Genomic DNA, 25,457 nt, shown 5'->3' with positions numbered 1-25,457 from the left:
AGACCTTTAGTCGGAGCAGAAGAAAGGTCGGAGCAGAGGAAAGGGCGACGGGGAGCACGAACGGAGCCGGCCTCCACCGAACAGAGAGATGCGGTCGCCTCTGAGGAAGATGACGGGGAGAGGGCTAGCTACCAACCGAGCAGCGGGAGCAGTGCCACAAACGTCACCGACGAGCGGACAAGGAGGGGCAGCGCGACCCAAGGCGGCGGCGGCGCAAACCCTAGCGCTGGAGTCGCGAGCGGAGAGAGCGGACGCGAGCACGGACTGGGGAGCAGAGGGGCAGCGGGTGGAAACAAGTTCACGGTGCGAGAAACGCGCGGCCTAGTGCATTTGGGATTATTTCTACCTCCCGCTTATCTGAGAATCTAAAATAATCAACGGTGTTTGGGTGGGATTATCGCTTATTTTCGTCTCGATTCTGATTCTAAGCGGAAAAAAACACGCCCTATATCAGCCCAACTGCACCTTCTCTATTCTCATCACGTGTTCATTCTATGTGTGTTTTTATCATTATTAATTATTATATCTTCCTCTTTTAATTCATTCCGCTTCAAAAGATCCATCATCATAACGAAGATAAAATATGGGATGGGGAAACCCCACCCGGAATGCTCCAACATTTCTCATTCCAGCGACGCCAAACCAGGCCAAGCCGGAATGGAATTCACAAGGGGAATACATACGGCATTTTCTGTATAATAGTCCCTCCACAAAGCTCTACTGCTTCTGCTTGGTCGAGCAGGTGGCCACATGCCCGAGGAGCGCCTGCCCCGACTGCTGCGCGAAATGCTTCTGCCTCATCTGCACTACGGGTAGCACAGCGTCGCCAGGACATGCGCCGGCTTCGAGAAAGAAAGCACCTCGTACCACACCCGCCCCTCCTCGTCCACCTGCACCGAAAACCACTCCTCCCCGGCCTGCACACACCACATCCAGAGTTCTCACTTCACAGTTCTAGCACATAGCAAAACCATGCCAACAATAACATATCTATCCTCCGAGTATGTTTTGTGTGTGTACCTACCAGCAAATGGCCCTGTAGAGTGCCGCTGCCGAACGCAAACATCTTGGACCTGTCTGACTCACCATCGGTCACATATGCTATCTGAAGCGGCAGCATCACCCAGGGGATCAACTCCTTGTAGCAGATGCAGAACCTTGTTCCTACCTTCACCGGAGTGTCCGGTTCCACATTCGCCCACCCTAGCGCCAAGTGCCTGAAAAGCAGTTCCTGGAACGCTCAGTCAGGAGGCATAGCCAGGTGTTGAACATTTGGTCAATTTACGACTTATATTAATCCATAAATACGACTTAAACAATAGTAACAGTACCACTAACTATACTGTAACAGCATCACTACTGCAGATAGTATTTAACAGTGCAGCAACCAAGTGCTCTAAAAACCAGTACTACTAACCATACTGTAACAGCACCACTAGTGCAGATAGTATTTAACAGTGCAGCAACCAAGTGCTCTAAAAACGCTAACAAAATAGCATATGAACAATAGCGCACAGTGGGATTAGATTTATACCCTAGGATGGGACTGCCGGTACCCGCGGACAGTGAGCCAACATCTTCTCCGTCGTTGGTGTTGGTGCGGCCACCAGTCCTCCTCGTGTCCACCATGTTGCAGAGGAGGTCGCGCCGGAAGACTCCTGCAGGTGCGGTGTCGGAGCAGTGGTACGGGAAGCTCCTGCAGGTGCGGTGTCGGAGCAGTGGCACGGGAAGCTTCTGCAGACGGGGCAGCAGTCGCACCGGGAAGCCGGCGCTCCCCAAAAACTTGATTCTCCGTCTACCCGTGCAGGTACGCTTGACGGGGGAAGTTCTGGAGGCCTGCTACCGAAGCTCCCTGTGCGCGCAGGGAACTCCGGTCGGAGATGCAGACGAACAGCTCGGCCCATGGCCCACTGCCATGGCCCCGGCGCGGCGCGTCGCGCGCGCGCGCGTGGGCGGGCGGCGCGGCTCGGCTCGGCGGCGGCGCGCGCGTGTGGCCTCCCGGTTCTCCCTCTCAACTTGTCTATGTGAGAGTCCTAAGACTCACTATTTAAGTTGATAACCTTTTTAGTGAATTTCCCATATGGTACTAATCACTTTTTCACTTAACAATAATTGTGGGCCTTTGAAGTTTATTTGATTAATTAGAATAAATAATGGGCCTGGCCCAAATTAATCTAACAATCCCCACCAAACTTCAGAAGTCCACAGTTAATGTCTTCAGATCTGAGCTTGTTTGATATACCAGTGTTTCGATGAAGACTGTTAAGTTGAACATCCATCTAGAAAAGGAGTTTACACTCATTTACAATTGACCAATGGACTATGCCTTGAATTGACAGTTTTGTGCAAAGTGAGGCTCACTCGATTCCTTTACTGATACTAGGCTGCCTGTAGCATCCCCTCTGGTTGGAGCATATAAGTCATACTCCTAGCCTATTCATGAGTATCTAGAGATCACCCAAATCTCATAGATTGCGACTAGCAATCGAACTCACATAGGTGTGTTCCTTTAAGATGCCCTGTAGGCCGACATCTTTGCTTCTCATTAAGCCACTCGGATCACATTGAGGTATTTACCAACCTGCCATACAGATAGGAAGAGAAGTGCATTACTCAAGAGATTGACCTTTATTAAAAAGGGTCTCTTCCCTCAGTCTACCCATAGCTTGTTTCACCATCCTAATTCACGGGATCTCCGATCATATAGGACAGGTTGCCACCACGATAGAACTTCATGTGGGTCTCAGTCCCATCTCACTCGATGCACTATCTATCATATTACGCGATAGTCCCTTAGTAAATTGATCTGCCAGATTTTTAGACGTATGGACATAGTCCAATGCTATTACTCCGGAGTTTCTCAATTTTCTGATAGATTTTAACCGCCGCTTTACATGCCTAGTGGTCTTCATGTTGTCCTTTGAACTGTTTATCTTGATAATTACTGTTTGGTTATCACAGTTCATAGAAATTGCGGGCACAGGTTTTTCAACCACCGGCAAATCCATAAGGAGCTCATGGAGCCATTCAGCCTCAACAGTAGCGGTATCAAGTGCTGCAAGTTCTGCTTCCATTGTTGACCTTGTTAAGATAGTCTGCTTGCAAGACTTCCAGGAAACAGCGCCACCTCCAAGTGTGAATGTATATCCACTTATGGCTTTTAACTCATCAGCATCAGATATCCAATTTGCATCACAATAGCCCTCGAGTACCTTCGGGTACCCCGTATAGTGAATGCCAAAGCTCGACATTCCCTTTAGATAGCGCAATATTCTTTCAAGAGCACGCCAGTGATCATCTCCCGGATTTGAAACAAACCGGCTTAATTTGCTCACAGCAAATGAGATGTCAGGCCTCGTTGCACTAGCCAAGTACATTAGCGAGCCGATGATTTGGGAGTATCTCAACTGATCCCTCATTATTCTTCGGTTCTTTCTCAGGATCACGCTTGGATCATAGGGAGTGGACACGGGCTTGCAGTCACTATAACCAAAGCGACTCAGTACCTTTTCCACATAGTGAGTTTGTACAAGTGTTACCCCACCATTTTCTCCCCTTAGAAGTTTGATGTTTAGTATCACATCAGCCACTCCCAAATCCTTCATGTCAAAGCTCTTTGACAGAAAGTCCTTGACTTCCTCAATCACATTGAGGCTTGTCCTAAAGATTAGTATGTCATCCACATACAAGCACAAGATTACTCCTTCTCCCCCACCATAGCGGTAGTACACATATTTGTCGGCTTCATTCGCAACAAAACCAGCAGATGTCATAGTTTTATCAAACTTTTCATGCCATTGCTTATGTGCTTATTTTAGGCCATACAAAGACTTCAATAATTTACACACCTTTCCTTCTTGACCTTCTACTACGAAGCCATCAGGCTGATCCATGTAGATCTCCTCATCTAGCTCCCCATTTAGGAAAGTCGTCTTAACATCCATCTGATGAACGAAAAGACCATAAGACGCAGCCAGGGCAAGCAGTACTCGGATTGTGGTCAATCGGGCCACTGGTGAATAAGTATCAAAGAAGTCCTCGCCTTCTTTCTAGGTATAACCCTTAGCCACAAGCCTTGCCTTGTACTTTTCAATCGTACTATCAGGCCTAAGCTTTTTCTTGAACACCCATTTACATCCTACAGGCTTGCACCCGTAAGGACGATCAACAATCTCCCAAGTTCCATTGGTCATAATTGAATCCATCTCACTTCGCACTGCTTCCTTCCAGTAGTCAGCGTTGGGAGAGGAAAATGCCTCAGCAATGGTGCTTGGAGTGTCATCCACGAGGTATATAGTGAAATCATCACCAAAAGACTTTACAGTCCTCTGTCTCTTACTGTTTCGAGTAGCTCCACTATTATCCTCCTCTGAATTCTCAACACATGTTTGTTCAAGATGTTCTGTTGGCGCCATGGGGGAATCAATAGGTTTTTGACTAGATGTGCTAGGTTCATTTCCTCTCATAGGAAATTCATTCTCAAAGAATGTAGCATCTCTGGACTCAATCACTGCACCAACACGCATGTTAGGTACTCCAGAGCTTACAACTAGGAATCTATAGCTGACGCTGTGTAAAGCGTAACCGAGGAACACACAATCTATAATTTTTGGTCCAAGTTTGCGCTTTTTGACGATTGGCACATTCACCTTGGCCAAGCATCCCCAAGTGCGTAGGTATGAGAGAGTCAACCTTTTCTTTTCCCATTCCTCGAATGGTGTTACTTCTTTATTCTTTGTAGGAACTCTATTCAGGACATGGCATGCCATCAATATAGCCTCACCCCACCATTCGTTGGAAAGTCCCGTAGTGTCTAACATGGCATTAACTAAATCAGTTAGAGTGCGATTCTTTCATTCGGCAATCCCATTGGATTGGGGGGAGTATGGAGGCGTCCTCTCATGAATAATTCCATGTTCCTCGTAGAATGAATCAAACTCATGTGAAAAGTATTCTCCCCCATGGTCAGACCTCAACCGTTTGATTTTTCTTTCCAATTGGTTCTCTACTTCGGCTTTATAGATTTTAAAATAATGCATTGCTTCATCCTTTGTTTTTAGCAAGTACACATAGCAAAATCTAGTGCTATCATCAATAAGAGTCATGAAATATTTCTTTTCTCCTTTGGTCAATACACCATTCATCTTGCACAGATCAGAATGAATGAGATCTAGCGGTGCCAAATTTCTCGCCTCTTTCACAGCCTTGTGAGGCTTGCGAGGTTGCTTCGCTTGAACACAAGCATGGCACTTAGACCCTTTGACCAGATCGATTTTAGGGATTAATTTTAAACTAGCTAAGCGCGTCATACAACCAACATTGATGTGACAGAGTCGGGAATGCCAAACATTAGACTCATTATCATTTCTCACATGGTTCACAATTTTATCATAAGAATCCATCAAAGAGAAGCGGAACAAGCCTCCGCTTTCATAGCCTTTTCCAACAAATGTTCCATACTTGGATACAACACATTTATTGGACTCAAATACAAGTCTAAAGCCATCTCTACATAATAGAGATCCACTAACGAGATTCTTCTTGATGGAGGGGACATGCTGCACGTTCTTTAGCTGCATAATCTTTCCCGAAGTAAACTTCAGATTGATCGTACCAACACCAAGTACAGCAGCATGCGTACCGTTTCCCATCAGCAAGGAGCAACCTCTTTGTTCCTGATAAGAAGAAAACAAAGAAACATCAGAACAAACATGAATGTTAGCACCCGTGTCAACCCACCACTCAGGCGAGAGACAAACTGAAAAAACTGTAGGTAGATGATTACCGTACCCAGATCGCTAACAACCATGTTTGCAGACTTCTTCTGCTTGTCCTTGCGGTCAGGGCACTCTTTTGCCCAATGGTCAGATGCACCGCAGACAAAGCAAAGGCCCTTTTCTTTTTCCTTGCCCTTCTTCTTAAAAGTTGTAGCTTTAGGCTTGACTGCAGGCCTGTTTTTCTTCTTCCTCTGTGCGGCATGAAAGTTCTTCTTTTACACCAGATTGGCACTAGAACTTTCCTCATGCGCTTTCTTGCCATGAGTGTCCTTTGCCCTAGCATTCTCCTCCACACCAAGAGTAGCAATGAGATCAGTCACACTGAACACTTGCCTCCTGTGCTTTAGAGTAGTGGCAAAGCTTGACCAAGTAGGTGGCAGCTTAGCGATGATACCGCCGACCACAAACTTGTCAGGCAACTCACACTCATTGTTCTGGAGTTCCTTTGCCAGCATCTGTATCTCATGAGCCTGCTCTACTACAGATCGGTCATCGACCATCTTGTAGTCATAGAACTTCTCCATGATGTACAATTCAGTGCTAGCATCGGCAACACCGAACTTGGCCTCAAGTGCATCCCACATGTCCTTGCCAGTGTTCATATTCATGTACACTTGCACCATGGTTTCAGCTAATATGCTGATGAGACCCCCCTTGAACAAGTTATCTGCCTCATTGAACTTAATCTCCTCCTCGTGAGAGAAAGGAGGTTCAATGCGCTTTCCCTTGATCACGTGCTCACAACGCATACTAGTGAACCATAGCTTGGAGCGGACACGCCACACTTTATAGTTGGATCCATCATCTTTCAATGGTGGTGGTTTTAGTGACGCAGCAAAACTAGCAGCCGAAAATGACCTATCAAGTTTTTGGATTGTTGAACATTTGGTCAATTTACGACTTATATTAATCCATAAATACGACTTAAACAATAGTAACAGTACCACTAACCATACTGTAACAGTACCACTACTGCAGATAGTATTTAACAGTGTAGCAACCAAGTGCTCTAAAAACCAGTACCACTAACCATACTGTAACAGCACCACTACTGCAGATAGTATTTAACAGTGCAGCAACTAAGTGCTCTAAAAACGCTAACAAAATAGCATATGAACAATAGCGCACAGTGGGATTAGATTTATACCCTAGGGTGGGACTGCCAGTACCCGCGGACAGTGAGCCACCATCTTCTCCGTCGTTGGTGTTGGTGCGGCCACCAGTCCTCTTCGTGTCCACCATGTTGCAGAGGAGGTCGCGCCGGGAGACTCCTGCAGGTGCGGTGTCGGAGCAGTGGCACGGAAAGCTCTTGCAGGTGCGGTGTCGGAGCAATGGCACGGGAAGCTCCTGCAGACGGGGCAGCAGTCACACCGGGAAGCCGGCGCTCCCCAAAAACTTGATTCCCCGCCTACCCGTGCAGGTACGCTTGACGGGGGAAGTTCCGGAGGCCTGCTACCGAAGCTCCCTATGCGCGCAGGGAACTCCGGTCGGAGATGCAGACGAACAGCTCAGCGCTCAGATGTTGCGGAGAGGAGGAAGAGGAAGAGTCGGGTCTCGCACACCTGGAACAGGGGCGCCCTCCCCTCATTATAGCCGCGCAATTCCCCATCTGTCCGTTAGGCCCTGTCAGGGGAATGAACCTGGACAGGGTGGTTGGGCGTTGGGAGTTGGCTGCGGCGGCTAGGGTTTTGGTTGGGCCAAGCGACAAAACCAAGCCAAACCAAACCAGGCCACGGCCCACGGCCGCGGCGCGGCTCGGCTCGGCGGCGGCGGCGCGCGCGTGTGGCCTCCCGGTTCTCCCTCTCAACTTGTCTATGTGAGAGTCGACTCACTATTTAAGTTGATAACCTTTTTAGTGAATTTCCCATATGATACTAATCACTTTTCACTTAATAATAATTGTGGGCCTTTGAAGTTTATTTGATTAATTAAAATAAATAATGGGCCTGGTCCAAATTAATCTAACACCAGGGACATAGTATCTGAATATGTAGCGAGAATGGATGATGAGAGCTCTGGTTCAGGCTCCTTATACCTCCATGAGAGAAGGGCAGATTTGGCATGGACAAAGGCATTAGAACCTGAGCCGATCAGAACACGCGATTGGTTCACAAAGAAGCCACGCTCGGTAAGAACCTTGTCGCTTGTTTCGCCACCAGCTTCGTCAGAGGTCAAGGTAGACACTGACTTTAGGTGTGTGGCGCCATGGAGAGTTGTGTTGTAGTTGAAGCCACCAGCGGCTGCAAGGCAGGACTTCTGTTGCTCCTGCGTGGGGCAGCCCATGCTCAAGAACAGACCTCCCCATGCCATGGACTCTTGCACGAGCGATGCCTCCTTATCCTGAAAAAAATGTTTGGGGCCGTTAATCGATATGGTAAAATCAGCCCCATCACATGGGGGCGGCTACTGGATCATACCCTATTTTAGCTGTGAGAATGTGAGATGATTGCAGGTCTTGGCAGATGCATAACGATTGTGCGTAGCATAAATATCTGAAGGCCAATGGTGCTCTCTTCAACACAACACACAGGTCTTGGCAAGCAGGAATCTAAAACAAATGATGGTTGATTCTGACTTAAGACGCTACAAACCAGACTTGAACACATGATGGGGCGTTAATTATACAATTTAGCTAATGTACCACTGTCATATGCTTTGGTTCACCGGTATGGACAACACATGGTGAATCAAAAGTCCAAGACAGGTAAAGGTCATTTTAGAGTATAGATGAGATAAACAAGAGCTGGACACATCTGCATCATTCACAGGCACAAGTGACTATTACATAGTTGCTGCTCAAGGATAAGGTGCCTGGTTTGTGCTGCTATGGTTTGACTTAAAACCACATATGGGGTTACTTGTTACCAAGTTTCAGGGATTTCGGGATTGATGGCCAGAATGGTTGTGTCTCATTCCTTCTGAAACTGACTGAATGCAAGCTGAGCTGATAAAAAGATTAGGAATTTTGAACTTATAGGTGCCTACTGGAATCACCCTATCTGTTATTAGAGCATCCAGATCTTCATTTGGTTATCTCCTACAACTAAAAAGAACAAAGCGTGGACATCTTTTGGTACGACATTTGTTTTGGTTCGTCCGTCTGCCCACCCCGTGCGATGCCCCACGCGATAGAAAAAGAAACTGTCATCCCTGCGATCCCCGCCTGTTTTGAAGTAAACAAATCGATCACCTGAGGCCACATGCATGGAAGGAATCAATAATCATTCATTGAAGGAAACAATCATGCATGGAAGGAAACAATAATCATGCATGGAAGAAAACAATCATGTATGGAAGAAAACAATAATTATGTATGGAAGGAAACAATAATCATACATGGAAGAAAACAATAATGCATGGAAAGAAACAATAATCATTTACTCTTTTTTTAAATAGTGGTTTTTATTTCGGAGACCTTCATGCAGTTCAATAATGGCCGGAGAGCTAGGCTTGTGAGAACTTACTTTTAATTAGGTTGCGAGTTAGGGATGTAGCACTTCAATGGGTGTCTTGGTTGAGTTCTACAATTGCTAAAAAATAATGGTGCTGATAAGATTGACAATCCTGTAACTCTATAGTACTTTTCTTTTTTTTCAAAAAAAGGAGGGCAAATGCTACTTATGGTCGAATCTATGTTTTTTTGTTTTGATTTGATGCCCACAGCCCACAGTCCACATGTTAACTTTTAGATGTGTTTGTAAAGACTCAAAAGGAGTCGGCTTAATGCCAATTTTTCTTGTCGTCTTTTTCATTCTTTTATATTTATACTAGGTAGCGTGCCCATGCGTTGCTACGGGATAACTAACAATTTATACTAAAAACACACGGATCGCACGATAAGATAACAATACTGTAAAAATTAAATACCAACGTTAAAGTAACATTTAATCTAAGAAGCAAAGTTTATGAATTTAACACAGTCACGGAGTGCGCGGCATCGCAGGCTCACAAACTCTACTTTATAGACCTTTCCATGATGCGGCTAAGATAATGTTTTATATTAGCAGAAAAAAATCTCCGATGTCCATTTCTTTTATTGTAATCCATTTATCTGAACAATGTTTGAGGTGAGGGCACGGTTACAGTTTTTAGTAGCTTTGCGATATTGTCCGAAGCTATGAAATGATTGATGTCTTGCAATGATCTTTTTATTAATTTAGTTTTCTATCTATGTTTAATTGTTTATTCAGTCTATTTTATAGGCACACCGACAGATAATGGATGATAAAATTCAAGCATCCATAATTTATCTCTTTGACTTTGAGCATGAGTTTTATTTTTATTTTTTAATTGATATATTGTTCTTTTGTTTTTTACCGTAGCGTTAGCACGGGCATGCATAAAAAACGAAGATGTCTTTACATTGCAGAAATCTTTCAAGAAGATCATGCATATATTATTCTTGTATTGAATATTATATATGTACAATCACCTAAATATTCTAATTAAACTACAAAATTTTGAATTAGGATACGAGGTAAGACATGCAAACAGATATTTCAAAATTACGTGCAGAGTCTAAAGAACTTAATAAATAAATCCTTTCGGAGGCAATGCAAATTCTCTCTAATCTTTCATTTGGTATAGTTAGTGTTATCATAGTATCCGCATGTATTTATGGGAAATAAATCGTGGACAAAACGTGGACACCTTTTAGTGCGACATTCTAAGATGGGTCCATCGTCCTACCAATATCCTTGAGGCAGATCACATAAAGAATGAGAGTCCCTCTATGAGATTGGTCACAAGAGACTCAAACCTATATCTGATCATAATAATGTTGAATTGCTTTGCATCAAAAGCATCGGCAATGATAAACGGGGACATAGGTTTTAGTATGCATAGTGGAGGAAAACTCAACCTTGACCTTCTCAGCAGCTTTTCTGAGCCTTTGCAGTGCTAACTTGTCCTTACTCAGATAGTCAAGAGGTGCACCATAAAATTATGCACCACTAAGAAAAGTGTCATTATTGGTTGCCTTGACCTAAAAAATATGTCGAAATTAAGAATTACAACACCTAATTCAACATCTTGGAACAGACACTCAAGTGAATACCTTATTCTACAATATATGTTAGTGTGGAATAGTCCTAAAGCCACACATATTTATACGGTTAGTATAACATACTTTGTTTTAAAATTTTAAGAGAGATTTTTTAAGACACGCAGTATTATGCATGTGACAGGCACTAATATTTACATATATACTCGAACCTCTGTGTACAGGATTATATTGAGATGGAATAGAACTTATTCATGGATTTATTGGCGCATGAAAGAAATGGATATCAAAGAATTCTTTTTGCCGATATAAAATATTATCTTAGCCATATCACGAAAAAGTCTATACAGTAGAGTTTGTGAGCCTGTGACGCCGCGCTCTCCGTGACTGTGTTAATTTCACGAACTTTGCTTTTTGAATTAAATGTCACTTTAACATCGGTATTTAATTTAACAGTATTGTTATCTTATCGTGCGATCCGTGTGTTTTTAGTATAAAAGATTTAGTTGTCCCGTAGCAACGCATGAACACGTTACGTAGTCCACTCCAAAAGATTCTGTCCATACTACTCAACCCTCCAGCAAACCAGCCAAATCTCAGCCCTCTATCCTATTAATCCACAATCTATTGGTATTCAAATTATTTGTAATGGCTATGGTAACTCTTATTATTTGCAACAGATTTTATTCTTCAATATCTCTAATTTGAACAGTTTAAATTGCAATGCCTATTTTCAACTAGATATATTACAAGCATATATTACATAGTCTTGCATCCGATGATATCCAACAAACATTGCATGGCAAAGCCATGATGACTCATTTATGATATATGCACATGCTCAAGATAATCATGTTCAGTTACAGGGTCATCCTTTCTTTGTTCTGTACGTGTGCAACCGCAAGATCGCACAAGGATATTAGATGAGGTGAGTTGTCGAATGATGTGATGTGAACTTCCTGGAAGGAAGGTGCTACTGACTTGGACTGCGAAAATTGATGAAAGCAAGACATCAAAATTGCAAAGAATCTAAAGACATTTCAGTAAGTAATGATACAGAGTTTTTCTCCAAATCAACACTAATTCCCATACAGCCATACTAATCTTGTTTTCAGCTTCTCATATCATAGCATCTAATTACACGACCACGAAACTAGCACATCACATCCTAATTGAAAAAGGGAAAATTGGTTGTGTAGCATCGAAAGATCGCGATCTCCGTAAAATACCACCGAAAGTTTACGCCCCCGTGAAATAGCACCGGAAGGATCCACCGTGAATTGGAAGTACCATTCCGTCAAATTTTACATACAGAAACGTTAACCTAAGCTAAAACCCAGACATGAAATTACATATTTGCCCTTACCATATCCTATCTCACCCATCTGAGACAGAAAGGCACTCGAGCCGCTTGGTTCTCAGCTCGGCGCGCTCGCTCACCCCTTCCGCCGCCGCCATGGGTTCCAGCACACGGGTCAGGGCATTGCCTCTGCCGGCCACCGCGCGGGTCTGGGAACCGCCTCCGCCGGCCATCGTGCTGCATGCGCGGCGCCTCAGCCAGGCTGTCAGGCGCCCCTGCGCGGCGCCTCCTCCAGGTCGCCGGCATCCCCTGCGTGGCACGGCGCCTCCGCCAGGCCGCCGGCATCCCTGCTCACCACCTCCGCCGACCTGCCAGATGCCCCTCCACACTCGACTACGCAATGCATGAATATGAGATTCTCGATGGGTAAGAACGAAACCTTAGCTATCTACTGCATCTCGTAGCACAACTGAAATTAGTTGCGGCATGTGATTGTTTGTGATATCCGGTTCATTTGTGTGTGCCATCTGGTATGAGGATGATCAGCGATGAGAAAGGACTTTTGGAAGCAGTACTAATTTGTTTGCACTGCTACTATTTTCAGGATCGATCCGACCAATGCATGTTGAGTAGTGATTGATGTTTCGTCCTACTCAACTGTTGACGATGATCGATCCGTGTACAAAAAGAGCAGACGTTTGGATTGGTGGGTGGATGTAGAAGAGTACTCCATCATTGACATGGAGAAAGGTGTTTTCAAGCACTTTAGTTGGGCTAGCTATCAGGAAGCAAACTTCTAGGTTTGTGGGTCAGAATAATCTAACAGTTCGCCTTGGTACTGACCAAGAGCTTCTAACTTTGCTGCGAGCTTCAAAATTGGTGGAGTTTATCATGACTGTTGATAGATGTGAGCATGTTGATATGGCTTGTACTGTGACTGAAATGGAGAATGAAAGACAAGTGCCAAATGAAGAGAATGACCTACAACTTCAGGTCACAGAAATGTTTCAGGGGATGCATGTGAGTGTAGAATTGGATGGTCTAGAATGGGCCTTGCAACCACAACTTGGTGTTACAGCTGCTGGTCCTTCTAGAGTAGAGGAGGAGGAGGGTGGCCATTATATGGAGCCTGGTGTTGACCATGAGGGAGATGATCCAGTTGGAGCTGATGAAGAGTGGAGGTATTTCAATAAGGTACATGAAGTAGGAAGTAATAAGAAAGTGCATCAAGAAAAGAAGATAATGGACAACAACAAATTTGTAATTGAAGACATAGATCCTGAGGCTATGCCAAGTGATGAAGCCACCATGTTACGGGATGCTCCGTATGTTCCACTCACTACATATGATAGAGACGACCCTGATATAAAAGAAGGTTCAACATTTACTGATAAAAAGGTCTTCATACTGATGATCAAGCAATATGCCATAAAAAGAGAGTTTTAAACATTTGTAGAGCATAGTGATAAATCAAGATATAGGACACGATGTGTAGATTCAGAGTGTGGATGGAAATTTCATGCAAAGAAACTTCGTGGTTGCCCCACTTTCATGGTATACTAATTTCATACTATTGTTTTATAGTGATAAATCAAGGTATACAATTGTTTTTTTCATGTTCTGTCAATAATTTTAGACTATGCAATTCTGTTTTTTCATGTTCTATCAATAATTTCAGACTATGCAATTGTTTTTCCATGTTCTTTCAATAATTTCAGACTATACAATTATTTTTGTTCATGTTCTATCAATAATTCAGATCCCATATTTAAACACTAAATTTAGATCCCATATCGTCTATTTTTTTAGTTGTGTCAATAGGTTTTAGCCATACTTATGCTAGCACCAGCCAAGTGAGGGGTAAGGAGGCTAGCAAAGCGTGGATAGCGAACAGAGCAACAGAGGTACTCAAGTGTACTCCAGAGTAGGGAGCAAAGAAGTTGCAAGTTGAGCTTGAAAGACAGTTCTCGATCAAAATGTCATATAATAAGGTGTGGGAAGAAAGGCAACTTGCACTAAAAGGCCTACATGGCACTTGGGACAAAAGTTTTAGAATGTTATGGAGTTTCAAAGCTGAGTTAGAAGCTACATGTCCTGGAAGCATAGTAGAGATTGATTGCAAGAAGAACAAAAAGGATGGTCGAGTCTATTTCTGTAGGATGTTTATGGCCATCAAAGCATGTGTGAATGGATTTCTTGCTAGTTGCAGGCCATACCTTGGGGTTGATTCTACTCACCTCATAGGATAAATATAATGGACAGCTAGCTGCAGCAACAACAATTGATGGACATAATTGGATGTACCCTGGTGGCATATGAAATTTTTTACAAGGAGATAAAAGATGATTGGATATGGTTTCTGAAGCAATTGAAGAGAGCAATTGGAACTCGACATGGACTCACAATACACATAGATGCTTGCAAAGGCTTAGAGAAAGCAGTCCATAATGTCTTCCAAGGTGACGTTGAGCATAGGGAGTGTTTTAGGCACCTCATGCATAATTTTAGAAAGCACTTCGATGGAGATGTGCTAAAGTACATGTGGCCTTGTGCTTGGGCATGTAGTACTAGGAGGTATCAATGGCTTTGGGACAAAATTGGAGAGAATTGTCCAGCAGCAATTCCTTACTTGCAAGCAGAGCACAAACATCTTTGGTCTTGAGCTAAGTTCTCAGGGGAGTACAAGGTTGATTATGTGAACAACAACATATCAGAGTCCTTCAACAACTAGATTAAAGAGACCAAATGGTTCCCAGTGGATGTCCTCGTGGACACAATTAGGGGTATGATCATGGAAAAGATAGCTATGAGGTAGCTTATAGCTAACAAACTTGAAGGGTCAATTCTCCCTAGTGTTATAAATGAGCTGAAGATGAAGAGTAGAAACTTGAAGTACACAATTAAAGGGAGTGGTGGTCTCAAGGCTGAGATATCTGGATTGACTAAAGACAACTATCCTTGGAGGCATGCTGTGGATCTTGAAAGCAAGACATGTTCATGTGGTCAGTGGAATATTTCTAGGAAACCTTGCACTCTTGTTATAGCATTTATAGGTTCCCTTAGACAAATTAAACTTGAGGACTTTGTTCATGATTACTACTCAGTTCAACGTTTTAAGGCTACTTATCAGTTTGGGGTCAACTCAATGGTTGATAAGTCATAGTGGCCTATTGTTGATCCCGGGTTTGTAATGGTGCCTCCGAAGCTCGAAAGGTCTGCAGGTAGGCCAAGGGTGAAGAGGATCAAAAGTAAGGGTGAGTCAGAAAAAGGGGTCCTTACCAATGCAAAAGATGCTTCTAGTTTGGGCATACTGAGAAGGGTTGTAGTGAGCCGCCTACTGAACTCGCTATTGAATTGCCACCGACAGCTCCTACTAATTTAAGGTAAATTGACCCCCTTTACTTTTGCTATAACATGATCTTTTATTAAATATGGCTGATACCTTCCTGATGTGTAGGAAAAGGAAAGAAAAGGACAGTACATCTAGTTGCAAAAAAAGCTCCAAAAAAATCCAAGAAAGTATCTGCACCTTCTACTTCCTTAGTCACACAACCACTTGTTAGTCCAGGGCCAACAACAAGAAGGATGGCGGCTTTCACTAGTCCTCTCAGTCCAGGACCTACAACAGGAGCAGGGCAGCAACAAACATATCCTTAGGAGGAATTGCAAGAAGGCTTATCATAGGCTAAGCAATGGCTTTGTTAGTGCAAATGCTATGTGTTGTACTACTGTTATGATCTAGTTAGACTATGGATGCATGTATTGAACTACTCTATGTGTTAGCAGACCTGTCCCCTTTACTGTCTTAACTAGTACTCTGTTGAGAAATGGTTGTTGAGAATTGGCTGTTGTGAATGTACGTGTTCATGTGTGTTTATATTAAAGGATCCCTATATTAAATGTCTTCATATGTGCCAAAATGCATGTGCGGGAACGTGCTTATATTACTACTGAAATATATGTGTTCATTTATGTTTAAATGTTGAGGCACATACTATTGTTTATTTGGATCTCACTGAGGGTATCTGTGTCCAAGTTAACAGCTCTATGACTTTATTTTAACGGAATGACACTTTCAGTTCATAGTCCAACCTTTAGTGATATTTTACGGAGGCACAAACTTTCAGTGGTATTTTACGGAGATCATGCTAGACAACCAATTTTCCAAAAAAAAAAACCAGACACGTTGAGCTGGCATTTTAGCTTGAATGGGCATTTCATCAAACAACTAAGCTACAAGCAGCAGCACGGAGCACAGAGTACAGAGTAACAGCCACAATCAGAGGTAAAACAACACCCACAAGCAATCACATCAACCCACGGCAGCATGCAAGGACAAAGAGCAACGTCAGATACCTATTAGCTAGACCATGGCCGCCTGACCAAGGCCCAAGGCGGATGCTCTTAGTGCTACACCCATGGACCCCAAACACGAATTCAGTAATCCAAACCTTGGCACAGTTTCTTCTTGTTTGGCCTAGAACACGCAGAGCTAGAACAAACTTGCAACGTTATGGTATATAGATAGACAGTGAGAAGGGCAAGGGAAGGAGTGGAGACGGTGCCCAGGTAGTTGCCGCACCTACGAACTGCAAGGGTCCTCGCCTCCTCGGGGAAAGAGTCCTGAGTCGTCGGATGCGTATAGGAGATTGCAGACTCCCGCGGCCGGCCGTGTTGGAGATTGGAGAAACCTGGAGGGTAGGAGAAGCGGGCGAGGAGGGAACCCGGTCGCCTGTGCCGCCTGAGCGCGACCGGTGCTGCGTCGTCGCCGTCGAGAGAGGTGGCCTCTTCCAACCGTGTCGCGGCGGCGGGCCACAAGCGGAGAGGCAGGTGAGTTTTTGTTTTATTTATTTTTTCTTCTCCTCTGGAGGAGAGGGTAAGGGGCTGAGGGCCGATGGGCCGATTTGGGATTATACAGTGTATGGTCGTCAGATGGCTTGAGAGGGCTGCTTTCTGCTGTAGCCGAAGAGGAGCCGTGAAGCTAGTTTTTATTGGTTTCTAATTTATATATTTTTTTACTAGGTAGCATGTCCCTGCATTGCTACGGGCAACTAAATTTTTTTTACTAAAAATACACGGATCGTATGATAAAATAACAACAATATAAAATTAAATACCGATATTAAAGTGATATATAATCTAAAAAACAAAGTTTTAGAAATTAACATGGTCACTGAGAGCGCGGCGTCGTAGGCTCACCAACAGATCTACTTTGTAGACCTTTTCGTGCGTTGCAACGGGAACAAATAATGCCATCACATCCGTTGTGACAAGAACAAAATAATGCATGACAATTTTAAAATAATACGTGTGTTGAACAAATCCAGGAATCCTCTATTGTCCTTCCTAGCTTCACCTCGTTTGTTGTGGCCTTGTGGGTTGCCTCTAGAATACAATATTCTTAATCCCATATCGCGAGCATTAGCTCTTGCTTTTGTTGCATACATAGATATGAAAAGTTCAACCTTCCAATCTGCCATCGTGCGCCTACCACATAAACCACCACCGCCACCACAGCCGCCATACTGTCCCGATCATGATGGCCCTCCGCTCCCCACAACTGCGGTGGCTTAGATTGCTTACGTGGAGGCAAAACGTTAACTATCAAAATCAGCATCTAGCATGTTAAAAAAAATCAGCATCTAGCTCGTGTTACATAAAGATTGGATCATGTCTCTAGAAGAAATACAAAAACCATGAATAAACAGGTGCTAACACCGGGTGCAAAGATTGACTTGGAGATGCAAATAATTGTTTCTGGGTAAGATGCAATCATCTGTAAGAAAAACTTCTAGAAATCAACATATTTCTAAACTTGATTAAAACCAGCAATCATAACTTGTAGAACTCAACAAATAGAATGGAGCTTTAATCTTGCACCATTTTTCCCTATATGTAGGATTTCTAAATCATACTCAATAACTTTTTAGTTGACTTATAGAAAAGGTTTGGAAAAAATAGTATAATATCAATGCATCTGCTAACTAAAAAGGAGCACCTAGCCACCTGTTGAACAGATAAAAGGAAAAAATGTAGAATAGAGAAAAAAGTGGGAGTTGATCTTGAGGAAGCATTGAACTGTCTAGCAAAGTTCAGTGAATCCCCTGTCAACTGGTCACAAGGCAAAGTTCATCTCCAACTAATGTCCATCTTTGCACCTGGTGTTAGCACATGGATCATAAATGAACAAATTCATTTTCTACAAGCTCTGAAAAAAGGGGAATAAAAAAAATCCTCTGTTGATGTATTAGAATAGTCCATTACCTCTGTTGATGTAGCCCCGTTCGCTTCGCTGAAAAATAAACCGAAACATTGTTCCAGCTGATTTGTTGTGAGAGAAAAACACTATTCCGGCTAAAAAACAAGCTGAAAAGTATGGATTATAAGAGAAGCGAACAGGGCCGTAGTCTAGCTCCCCTATGCTCAATGTGTCGGCCTGCAACGCGTACATTGTCGCCCTACGTGGCAGTCTAAGCATGCATCCATGTCATCGGCATGATGATCGCGCCGGTTGTCTCCAAGATCTTCTCATGGAAGTACATCTGATGGCACCTACACACACATTTTTGCAGCATCCTGATTCAGAATTCAGATGACACACACATGGCACCATTCATTGTCAGGTGTTCTCCAGAAGCTGAACTGCACTTACCTTCCAACATTTGTGGGTGTGCAACATCTGTAGAGCCATCCCGCAGAGGCTCTTGATGTCCTTTGAGTTGTCCTGAATCCACTGCTTGTTTTGTCGCAAATGTCAGCATAATGTTCAGGTATAAAATTTAGACATTTTTTTGTAAAAGTTCAGAGCTTGGCCTTACGTATTCGGCTTGCCTAATGGTTGGCATAGACTGTGTTCATGTCAGCAAAGGGAAGGTTTACTTTAGGCTGCTGTAGAGGAGATCGTCAACAAGTAAGCCAACCTTAACCGAAAAATCCTTATAAAAATATACAGAACAAAGAGTAGCTCAAATGCATGGAAAGAGAGAGAAAATAAAATAAAATCAGGATCAGAAAATGATGGCTACAATGTCTTGCCAATTCATTGAAAAAAAAACATTTCTCACTGCCTCCTTGCATATAAGACATGGCCATAAACTTTTCATGAGATATGGAAACAAACACAACAGCAAATCTATACTATAAAAGAGCGAAGGAATTAAAAATAGATTCTCACACAAATATGTTCTAACCACCTTGATTCTTGTCCATTGGATCTACTTTAAACTCAGGTCCAACGCATCTAAATCTCTTAGCCTGGTATGACAAGCGGACCCAGTCAGAAATTCAGTTAGAAACTCTTTACATTAACAACTTTCTGGCTCTTATGGGAAAAACACATTTTTTGAAGCTATTCTTAATTAATTTGTAAACTCGTGGTAGTTTTCTTGTTTAGGGCATTCGGTGGATTTACAATTGATATGGCCAATGTAAGTTAATTTCCCTTCTGTAAACAAACAATGATTTCTCCTATATATGTATGTTACAGCAGTTCAGAATTGAGTGGTACAATTATGTATCTGACTTTGCATTATGTGTAGAGTACTTTCTGAAGACACTGGGTTGGAGAAAGGGATTGAAAAAGTAACCACAACTCTCTGCTCTTAAGTCTTGGGCAAGGTCTAGATCCCATTTTGCTCAACTGGACAGCAAACAAGTTTATGAATGGAGTGGTTTTCTTAGCTCTAGTGTGTTTCCCTGATTATCTTTCATGTCCCTGAATATATATTTATTTGAAATTGGATGATTTAATGATTCCTGCATGCCCAAACTATTTTATGCTCTTCCTTCTTGAGCAAGGTTTGGACTCTGAAGCCCCTTTTGCTTAACTAGACAACAAAGACAAGTTTATGAATAGAGTAGTTCTCTCAGCTACATTGTGATTCCCTGATGAGCTTTCGTGTCCCTAAAGTATTTATTTGAAATTGAGATGATGATTTAATGATTCCCATACCCCTGATCTTGGAGAATGACCCATATGAAATGGAGTGAGATATTATCCTTTTTATATTGCACAATGTTCTTACAAAAAAACTATCTCTACATGTGCAAGTTCTGAAGCTAAAAAAAAGTTGTGAAGCCAACAAGAGTCAAACCTACCAAGAAGCGAGCACAAGTAGATCAAGCACATAAGCAGAGACAAGAGGTTGAGTTCCTACAAGATCTTAGTGGGCTGCATGGTAAGTTTATTGAGAAAGATGATAGAGCCCACGCATGTGGATGGTGGACCCCATCAGAATTGACCTCGGTGGCCTTATAACACCCCCGTGTTAAGCTTGCATTCTTGCACTTACATTGCATGAGCATAAACATCCTTCATGCATTTGCATTCATGAGCATGAAATGATACATTGTCTAGTTGTGATTATTTTCATAAAGTGCTTAACTTGCCTTGTGAATGCTTAGTGATCATACTTGGTAATGCAAGTGGCTGTTGTTTGGTCACCAAAACAACTTAGACACACTTAGGATGGAAAATGGAACCAAGTTTATATTGGTGATTTGGTCCAAAAATGCTTCAAAGTGTTGATATGACTAGAAATGTTAATTACTTAGAGAGCTTGCATGGCAGTGGACCCTAAATAAAAGTTGTAGTTTAGCTCATGTAGAACAAACTTTGTTTAAGGGTCAAGAGCTAAATCAGTGCCTAAGTTCATCAAATAGAGCTCCCAATAATCAACTTCGTGTTGTTTTGGAACTCCAAAATTTTGGCTAAGTCATAGCTGATTTCCAGTTTCGAGGTAGCTGACTTTGGAGCATTTTAGTTTGAAAACCATTTGGAATTTAGCCCAACTTCTTAAAGCAAACTTGGAGTACTCATGTAGCTCTACAAGATGGTGAAATTGGTTTACCAAAATGCACCACGGTTTAGGAGTATTAGAGGGTTGAAAATCAGGTTTCAGACACCTACATCAGGCCTAAAACCGGTGTTTGCCGCCCACGCCGTGTGGCGGCTGTACACCGGCGCCGCCCTGCCCTATCAAGCCAGAAGGGGGAGAACGCGGGTGCCCACACTCTCGCATGCTCACTCTCTCTCGCTCTCCCGCTTTCTCTCTCCTGTGCTCACCGAAGCGGAGAAAAGCACAGCGCTGCCGTCGTCGCGCCTTCGCTGTCCGCGCTAGCTGCCTACGCTGCGCCACCGCTCGATTCATCTCTCCCATAGCTCTGCCATGACGCGCTCTATCGTATCGACCTGCTATCACTGCTGTTTGAGCCAAGGTGAGGCTCAATGCGCCATCGCCACGGTCGCCAAGGTCGCAGTGCACCGCCAAGCTTGAGCTTGCCGTGGCTAGGCCACCTCGCGCATGCACTACTCTCTCTCTCCTGTTCCGTAGTCATTAGGTCTAGTGGATGCTATAGCCACTGGCCTTTGGCCAATGCTGGCCTCGCCGAAGGAAGAACGTGCACCGCATCGCCATGAGTTGGCCGCGTCGCCGCCATGCACATCACTGTGGCTGCCCGTTCTTCTTCCTCTCTTGCTTCTAGGCGTTAGGGCTTAGCCTTAGGATGGTGAAGCTCAAATGGGAGACGGTTGAACAATGCCACCGCCTGGCTCACTAGAATGCTATGACACTGCCGTCGTGCCACCATGCACGTGGCCGTGTTTCACCGGTGCCTCCAAGAGCCCTAATCCTAACCCTAGATCTCTAGTTAGGTCACCCTAAAGCCGTAGCCGAGCTCGCTCGAGCTTGCCAGTGGCAGGAGATGGTCGGAGCACCACCGCGCGCCTTCACCAGTCCGCCATGAGCGCCGCCGCCATGCCTAACCACCATAATAGGTTCAACCATCTAGCTCTTTGAGTGTGGAATGACGAGGGGAAGCGGATGGTGATGACTGTGTCGCCGGAGACCTCGCCGTCGGTGAGTTCTTCGCCGGTCAAGCCGCGTCTCTGCCCTCTATGGCTGACGGGTGGGGTCACGTTGACCTTGGGGCCCGACTATCGGCGCTTGAGGGGTGTACTGCGCCGGGTGCGCTTAGCATTTACTAGGGCTTTGATGTTTTTCTTTTATTCTTTTACATAATTTGATGCAAACTTGTAAAATTCATAACTAATTCTAGGAGAGTCCAAATTGAGTGAACCAAATTTTGTTTGCTTCATCTTGATGAGTACTATCTGTGAAAAATATGAAACTTGGTATGTGCCATAGTTTTATACCTTGTTTAAATTGTCTTGTTTATTACCTTTTTAATCTTGTAAAATGCATAACTTGAGTTTGGAAGATGCTAAAAATGTGATTCCAATTTTGTTGGTCTTGTTTTGACATGCTGTAGATAGGAAAAATATTAAACCTACAGTAGGCATGCTTTGAGTATGGCTTTGTAATTTAGCTTGATTAAATGCTAGTTTCTTGTGAAATTAATTGTGGTAGATTTATGTAACTTATGGGCACAAAATTATTTTCACAACATTCTTGCATTATGAGGAATGTAGGAAAAATAGTAAATCTATTACTTGACACTTTTCTCTATGCTAAACCTATTTAAGTTGCTATAAACCTATGAAATTGTCATTTTTATAGAGGTTGTTGTACTTGTGCAAATGGCATGAAATTTTAACAGCAGGATCTTGGGAGCATGTATGGGAAGCTATAATTTTTCTAGAATTTATTGAGTACTGAAAGTAGCAGTTCCAATTTTTATCTTAATTAATTGATAAATTAATAAAGGCTTATATAAAATTGATTTGGGTCCGACCATTATACTTTTTAACATGTTGGTGATATATATAACCTGCTAGTACAGTTGGTTATTCCTAGTTTTGATTGGTTGTATGCACTTAGTTATTTATTGCTCAATAATTCACTTGCATCTAGTTTCTTGACTTGATTGCTTTGTGTGAGCTTGATGCTTGTTATTTAGATGCTTAGAATAATTAAGATAAGTTGTTAGCTACAGGTTTTAGGCCTCTTACTGATGATGAACAACTTTACCTTAGGTTGCTAGGAAGTGGTGAGTGTATGTTTCTTGTACTAGAGAAGAGATATGCATCTACTCAGTAAAATTAAGTTATATATGCATTGCACCATATCATTCATATCATCTCTTGTGCATTCTATATATTTATCTATATGCTCATGCATATAGGATCGATAGAGAGAGTGACCCTGCTGGAGTTCGAGATCAAAGGAGAGGAGACCCCACTGGAGATCCCACAACAGGAGGTTCTTGAAGAAGAAGGATAGGTCCAAGAGGAGTTGCCTGAGTGTCCGGACCACCGACCCTCGACCTATTTGAAAGGCCAACCCTAGAGTACTCTAAGCCTCCTATGTTTTATAAATACCAATTTGAGTTCTTTATGTTTGATGCATTAAGTTATAGTAGTTGTTTGAAAACACTCGATGCATATAATCTCCTTGTCTAGAAATATATACCTTGAACCCTGTGTAGGTCTAGGATCGAATATATGCTTAGCCATGTTTAGCTCAGTAGAAGTTGGGTGATTTTCTTTCACCTGCAAGATATAGGTGAATACCAGATCACTGTTGGCTATATTTGCTATCGTAAAAAAGAATCATGAGATGATGTAAATGGAGGCCAGACGGACTCTATGTTATAGGTTGACTCATGTGATTCCGTCTGTTTTGATTAAGGACCGCATCGTTGAAGGCCCTCTTGTCAATTTGAATGTAGCCTCTAGCTTGCCAGATAACTCCTAACCGTGAAGCCGAGTAGTTCAACTCAGGCTAGGAGTCATTCTGTCCAAGTGCGCACACTGGAGGTAGTAAGGATGTGCGGGGAGCTGGATGTGAGCCTAAGGGCAGGCTAGGCCTAAGCATCTAGGCAGCTGGTTAGTCCCTAAGGGTGCGGCGCTGATCGAACCCACGAAGTTGAGTCCTGAGTTGTACCAAAGGTGATCCGATGTGACCCCGATGGTGGAAGTGTGGGTTTGTGTTAGGATTTTTGCCCAGCTAGTTGCAATCAATTCGAATCGCTGTCTCTTCTGGATAGTGAGAAACTTAACCTGAGCCCCTTCATTGTAGTAACTTGATGAATGGTGATGGTTATGATGAATGTAAATATTACACCGGATATGGTTTATTGTTTGCTTCATATTAAATCAAGTGATTGCTATAGTATAGGTGCCAACCTAGACATGCTTAATTTTTAATAGGTATAACTTGTGCTAGAATAACTAAACAGATCAAGACATGTATTACTTCAACTTTTGTTGTCAAGCCAACTCTACCTTTCACAGCCTTACATATTTCTTGGTGTCTTTTTATTTTGGTTTATGATGGTTAAGTCTAGCTGAGTATATTCTCGTACTCAGGGTTTGTTTTCCACTTGTTGCAGATGCTACTGTGTATCATGGTTATTGCAAGCACTACTTCTCTCCAACGGTGGACGAGGAGTGAGACCGTGGGCACGGTCCTTCTATATTAGTTGTTCATGATGCCTTTGTGGACTTGATCATGGAACTGGCACGTATCTAAACCGTGTGTGTGATGGTTTCAAAACTATGTTACTTCTGCTACTAAAATTGAACTTGGGTTGTAATAACTTTATTCATACTCCAATGTATGTTGAACTACTTACGAACTTTATGTAACATGTGGCATATGCTGAATCATGTACGATCTTGGTTTGTATGTTGGTTATGTTTCGAGGTCGTTCGTGATACCGGGTTTATATGGCTCAAGTATGACAGCACGACCGCTCGGTGGTTGACATTATACTTGTGCTCTTATAAATTGATCGGTTCTACCATAGGCCTGAGCTCCAATGAGATATATGCACCAAACGTAAGAGTGGCAAAAAAATTAGGGAGGCATATAAAGCTGGCAATTATGGCTTTCATTGTTAGCAATTGAACTCTGAAATTTGTGGGAAAAATGCAATGAAATGCGGATTTCTTCTATATCCTTTAGCTGAACCCTGTCATTTGCCGTATGAAATAGCTGCTAAAAGAGTATAAACACCATGTTCAGAAAGATAGCTTATGAGATCTTATTCATAATATTTGCCCATTCTATTTAGAGACTCTATCTGACCTCATCGAAGTAAAAACTCGACACTCATTCGATATCCTTTCGCATTTCTTGCAGGGTAAATGATTTTTATCTATAGGTATGTTTTTTATTTACAATATAGCATGACCTAAAAATGTAAGGGTCATTGAAGCTCATGCTGGACGCCATGGCCGTCGATGCGGGACGTGATAGGATCAGGGGCCGGTGTCGACGGGAAGGGGTGGGGACGTCGAGGAGGTAGCGAATGGGGTGGGGGCGGCATATTGAGACCGAGTCGAGGAGGATGGAGGGCCGGTGGTGGGGCCACCTACTAGGTGGGGCATGGGATCACAGGGGAAGTGATGGAAGCCAGTGTACATGGGATCGCATGGGCAGAGCAATAGGATGAAGTTGGGTTGTCGCACCAAAAC

At 43.1% G+C, this 25,457-nt stretch overlaps 1 protein-coding gene and 1 pseudogene across 1 annotated transcript; one reads left to right on the top strand and one right to left on the bottom strand.

Moving 5' to 3' along the window:
• Positions 1–669: 669 nt before the first annotated feature.
• On the bottom strand, positions 670–16,929 carry LOC136463359 (UPF0548 protein At2g17695-like). Its single transcript, XM_066462359.1, has 4 exons — positions 16,662–16,929; positions 7,813–8,117; positions 1,025–1,217; positions 670–917 (listed from the first exon to the last, which is right to left on the bottom strand). The coding sequence occupies exons 2-4, from the start codon at positions 8,085–8,087 to the stop codon at positions 807–809; spliced, it is 579 nt and encodes a 192-aa protein (XP_066318456.1). The 5' UTR covers positions 8,088–8,117; positions 16,662–16,929; the 3' UTR covers positions 670–806.
• On the top strand, positions 13,924–15,768 carry LOC136463358 (uncharacterized; annotated as a pseudogene).
• Positions 16,930–25,457: the final 8,528 nt, after the last annotated feature.

Source organism: Miscanthus floridulus, chromosome 7 (assembly GCF_019320115.1).
Source record: "Miscanthus floridulus cultivar M001 chromosome 7, ASM1932011v1, whole genome shotgun sequence".
NCBI classification, from domain to species: domain Eukaryota; kingdom Viridiplantae; phylum Streptophyta; class Magnoliopsida; order Poales; family Poaceae; genus Miscanthus; species Miscanthus floridulus.
Note: the sequence above shows the minus strand (reverse complement) of the source record. Positions and strands in the feature narration are given on the sequence as shown.

Coding starts and splice junctions, on each gene's coding strand:
- LOC136463359 (XM_066462359.1), bottom strand. CDS start 8,087: ATGGCATGGGGAGGTCTGTTCTTGAGCATGGGCTGCCCCACGCAGGAG. Junction 1,218..7,812: donor TCTGCCCTTCTCTCATGGAG/GTATAAGGAGCC, acceptor ACTGCTTTTCAG/GCACTTGGCGCTAGGGTGGG. Junction 918..1,024: donor CTCTACAGGGCCATTTGCTG/GTAGGTACACAC, acceptor TGGTGTGTGCAG/GCCGGGGAGGAGTGGTTTTC.